Source organism: Panthera pardus, unplaced genomic scaffold (assembly GCF_024362965.1).
Source record: "Panthera pardus isolate Hobbes unplaced genomic scaffold, ASM2436296v1 HiC_scaffold_6, whole genome shotgun sequence".
Classification (NCBI taxonomy): domain Eukaryota; kingdom Metazoa; phylum Chordata; class Mammalia; order Carnivora; family Felidae; genus Panthera; species Panthera pardus.
The window spans coordinates 59,710,008-59,715,359 of NW_026526991.1; the positions used below are offsets into that span (position 1 = coordinate 59,710,008).

General features: G+C 35.0%; 1 protein-coding gene across 1 annotated transcript; it reads right to left on the reverse strand.

The window, feature by feature from the left end:
• Positions 1 to 2,003: 2,003 nt before the first annotated feature.
• LOC109270235 (olfactory receptor 6C2-like) lies at positions 2,004 to 2,978 on the reverse strand. The gene has a single exon (XM_019454653.2). It carries the CDS (start codon positions 2,976 to 2,978, stop codon positions 2,004 to 2,006), a length of 975 nt encoding a protein of 324 aa, XP_019310198.1.
• Between the last annotated feature and the right edge of the window lie 2,374 nt (positions 2,979 to 5,352).

Genomic DNA, 5,352 nt, shown 5'->3' on the forward strand with positions numbered 1-5,352 from the left:
AAAAATAAAGTGCCTTTATAGGTGATTTTAGATACACAGTATAAACAAAATTTTGGTGAAATTGGTGCTATAGAAGAGAAAGTTGAGGTCAAAGCAGCAGGTAAGGTAAACAATTTCTCTCTAGACTTGGTTTGTATGTTTTAGTGGTGGGAGAGAAAGAAACAGCATGTAAGTGGAAGACATTTAAATTGACTTAAATGAAAAGTAGAAGTAGAAGGGAAGAATAAGGGAGAGAGCTTTTTTTCTTTCTTTCTTTTTTTTTTTTAATTTTTAAAGAGAGGCAACTGTAAGTGCCATGTCCTAGAGATACCAGGAGAGAATCCAAAAGGATGGCCGTTAGGCCTGGATGCCAGAAAGCCAGCAGAAAACTTATCAATATGAAAATTTACTTAGTAGTTTTATGAGCTCTTTTAAGAAAAATTGATGTACATTTTCTGGTGTTCTAATCTACATGCCATTTACTTCATAGAAAAACTTTATTATTTTAATTGCAGCTTTTCATTTGGACTTCCTTTTCAAGTCTTTGTTTTTCAGGTATATTGATGGTTTGTTTTCTGGATTTCTTATGGAATTGTTTCCATGATATGCTAAACTTAATGGTTAATTTAGCTACATTTTGAGTTTGATATTCATATTATATTTAAGCAATTGAGTATTTTTCTTTAATCCCTCAACTGCAATTACCATTTGACATTGCACTTACAGTTTCATATCCTTTTAGAAAAGCGCTTTTCCTCACTTTTAACATATGTATTCTGTGTAATCTATGAATCTTTTACTTTCAAATTTTCAGCATTTTGTGTGTGTGTGTGTGTGTGTGTGTGTGTGTGTATAAATAACTCCAGGATCCTAGATATAAAATTCTACTTCCATTTAAAACACATTTATTTGGATGTGTATTTATTTTGGCTTTCTTTACTTTTCAATTATACATTATTGTTTTTTGCCAGTAGTACTTTTTTTCTTTTTCAAGTTTTTATTTAAATTCCAGTTAGTTAAATTACAGTGTAATCTTAGTTTCAGGTGTAGAATTTAGTGATTCATCACTGGCATACAACACCCAGGGCTCATCACAGCAAGTGCACTCCTTAATACCTATCACTCATTTAAACCATCCCCCTGCCCACGACCTCCCATTGGTGCTTTAAAAATTAGTAATATAGGATTATTAGTGAGCTAAATACATTCAGGGATATTACCAAATAAAAATTCCTGCCTAGAACTTGGCCTGCCAAGAACTAGGTGCGCAATAAATTTTAATGTAATCAGTTGAAGGTTTCCAGCAACAGTTAGATTGGAAGATTGGGAGAACACTTAAAATCAACTATTTTTTACAAGTCCAAGAAAATAGAAGATAAGCTATGTATCTCCTTGTTTGGTTTGCATTTGTTTTATTTTTCTGCATTTCAATTTTGTTTGTGAGATTAGAAGTAAAGTCAGGCTTACATTTAATAGAAAATTGTCATCATGTTATCTGATTGGGATCTTGCACTGAAAGGGGTTTGTTTGAGGGGAAGGAGGTTAAAGGAGTAAATTCATGTGATGAAAGGTATTAATTTTGGGTGCATTATATGTTAGAGAAAGTTAACCTAAATAGAGACCAGATTACTAGAGTGTATTATGCTAAGCGAAATAAGTCAGTCAGAGAAAGACAAATACCATATGATTTCACTCATATGTGGAATTTAAGAAACAAAACAGATGAACATAGGGGAAGGGAAGGAAAAGTAAGATAAAAGCAGAGAGGGAGGAAAACCATAAGAGCCTCTTAACTGTAAGAGAGCAAACTGAGATTTGCTGGAGGGGAGATGGGTATTAAGGAGGGCACTTGTGATGAGCACTAGGTGTTGTATGTAAGTGATGAATCCCTAAATTCTCCTAAAATCATTACTAAACTGTATGTTAACTAACTTGAATTTCAAAAAAACTTGAAAAAACAAAAAAAAAACCCTCATTAACTTAAAAAAAAGAGACAAACAGATTTAGAGCTTAATGGTTTATGCTTAGCTTGTTATTTTATTTCTGGGCTTGAATATTCTCTTACTTTTCGATACCAATGCAATTTTTTTGAAAGAATCACTGAAGGCTTGTCTCACTTGCTTGTTTCTCAGAGTGTAAATGAATGGGTTCAACATGGGAGCTATGGACGTCATTAGCACTGTCACACCCTTATTAATAGTCACTGATTCCTTTGCTGAAGGATTGACATAGATGAAGATACAGCTTCCATAGGTGATGGAAACCACAATCATGTGAGAAGAACAGGTGGAAAAGGCTCTTTTCCTTTGTTGGGTAGAGGGGAATTGTAGAATGGTCTTGATGATATAAATGTAAGATTGAAGAACACACACAAGTGTCAGAATGAAGGTCAGCACAGCACAGACAATAACCAACTGCTCTATGAGCCATGTGTCTGAACATGAAATCTTCAAGATTGGAGATGCATCACAGAAAAAATAATCAATGACATTTGAATCACAGAATTTCAAATTGAGGAACAAAGTAAGTGGTGGGAGTATGATCAACAAGCCAGCCATCCAACAGCAGAGGACGAGCCTCTTGCACACTCTGTTGTTCATGATGGTTACATACTGCAGGGGTTTGCAGATGGCCACATAGCGATCATAAGACATGGCAGCCAAGAGAAAAAATTCTGTTACTCCAAAGACATCGGTAAAAAACACTTGAATAACACAAATATTATATGTAATTGACCTGTCACCTGTTGCTATGTTGTATAAATATCTAGGGATACAAGCAGATGTAAAAGAAATTTCTAATAAGGCAAAATTCTGTAGGAAAAAGTACATGGGTGTTTTAAGGTGAGAGTCTACTAAAGTGAGGGATATGATGGTCAGATTCCCAGTTATACTCAGTATGTAAGTGAGAAATAGAAACATAAAAATCGGAATCTGAAGTTGAGGGTTATCTGTCAGGCCCAATAGGATGAAGATTGTTACTGTGTGATTTTTCATCATTGACTACTGAATTTCATTCAATTTCATGTAAAATTTAGAGATATTTTATTTGAATAGAGTGGGATCAAAGCTAGATGGGAATAAACAGTGACTATTAGAGCGTACTAATTAACATGTCGTTTCTTCTATAAATTAGTAACTGATATATTAATACTCTGGCTCCCCAAGCCTTTATTTTATTTTATTTTATTTATTTTATTTTATTATTTTGTCAGTTTTGTGATAGATTTTTAAACATTAAAAAAATTATTCTGCCACCTCATTTTGCTTTCTTTTACAGTTTCAATCTATAGCCAAGAATGGATTTTCTCATGTAATTAGATATGACCCATATTGTAGGTGAACAAAACTATGATTTCCTCTTATATCTGACATTTCTTCTTTATTTCAAAAGTGAATATTTAAATTTAAAATTTGCTTTATGTCTTTTCTTGAGGATTTGCTCATGACAAAATTTAAATGTATAACAACCAATCGTGGTTCCATCAGGCATTGCTGATCCATCTGTGGCTTGTTGCCACAATAACCAAGCATATGTCTGTTTTGTTTTGTGTTTTAACATGCATATTACACGTTGTTGGGTCACTCCTCTGACTCTTATGTTTCTCTGGTAGTATAAAATTTACACTCAGTGTCCACTGGATACATGATACAGAGAATATTTTAATGCACAATTTATTTGCTACATGTGAAGAAACGTTTGGCCCAATGATATACAGCTGGAAAAAAAAACATATTTTGGTCTGCTTAGTTAAGTATGGCAAACACTCTAATGCCTTGTTATCATTATCACTAAGTTCAAAATCAAATTTAAAATACTGGGGTGCCTGGGTGGCTCAGTCAGTTAAGCGTCTGACTTCTGATCAGGTCATGATCTCACAGTTTGTGAGTTTGAGCCCCGCATCGGGCTCTGTGTTGACAGCTCAGAGCCTGGAGCCTGCTTCTGATTCTGTGTCTCCCTCTCTCTCTGCCCCTCCCCCGCTTGTGCTCTCTCAAAAATAAACAAATATTAAAAAAATAAAATACTAAATATACTCTTCACACACCTGTCTTTACTCTCTTCCTTAGCTGTAGTGGCAGCATCATGCTGATTAAGAGCACACCTTCTGTATGTAGCAAGATCTCTATCATTCAATATCTGCCTTTCCTGTCTGTCTGTATGACCTTGGACAATTTTCCCAACTTCTCATGCCTTCAGTTCTTTATAAAATTGAGATAATAAGAGTATCTACCATGGGGCACCTGGGCAGCCCAGTTGTTTAGGCAACCAACACTTGATTTCAGCTCAGGTCATGATTTCACAGTTCATAAGTTGGAGCCCTATGTTGGGCTCTGAGCTGACAGTGTGGAGTCTGCTTGGGATCCTCGCTCTCTCTCTCTGTCCCTCCACTGCTTGCTCTGTCTCTCAAAAATAAACAAATAACAACAAAAAAAAGAGTATCTACCATATACAGTTAAAGTGATTAGAAGAGATAATAAATTTATAATAAAGTCTGATGCATGGTATGAGCTTTATGTATATCAGCTGTTATTTTTTGTACTCCTGTATATAATTCATGTGACATGAACTCAAAACCACAAAATCCTAAGTGGGATTATGCTCTGTGTAACTCATCTTTCTCCACATTCCTTATCGTAAGAAGAATAGATTATATTTACTGAGGATTTACTATGTGATAGGTCTTGTGATAAGCACTTTACGTTGATTATCTATCTACCCTCCACTCCCCACCTTTCTCCTTCTACACTATGTCTTTACTTCCCAGCCTCTAAAACTACCCAGGTTCAACTATTTATTTGTGATTTTCACTTGCAGCATCACTTCTACTGAGAAGTCTTCTAAACTCTGTGTTAATTGACCCTTATTTGTGCTCCCATAACACATAATTGTTACTTCCATGTTAGCACTTATGGTGAGAAAGTAAGTTTGTTGAAGTCAGGGACTGTTGCCTTTTTTTCCAGATTTTTAAAATGTTTGTTTATTTTTGAGAGAGACAGAGTGTGAGTTGAGAGTGTGAGTCCAGCCTGATGCTGGAGTCAAACTCACCAACCACAAGATCATGCCCTGAGCTGAAGTTGGATGCTTAACCCACTGAGCCACTCAGGTACCCTGGCCTGGGGTTGTTGTCTTTTTAATGGGATAGCTATCAAAACTAACAATCCTAGATTTATAGTCAATGGTGAGACATTGTTGTATAAATACATATATATCTTATCATTTGGCTACATATTCAAAGCTATCTTCTGTCATATTTGGGTTTCATCTTGTAAATTTTATATGTCCTAGTATTTAACATTGAGGATTTTTTTTTTGAATTGGAAGTTTTTTTGTTTTTTTTTTTTTTGATGAAGTCATGCATACCATGAAACTGTC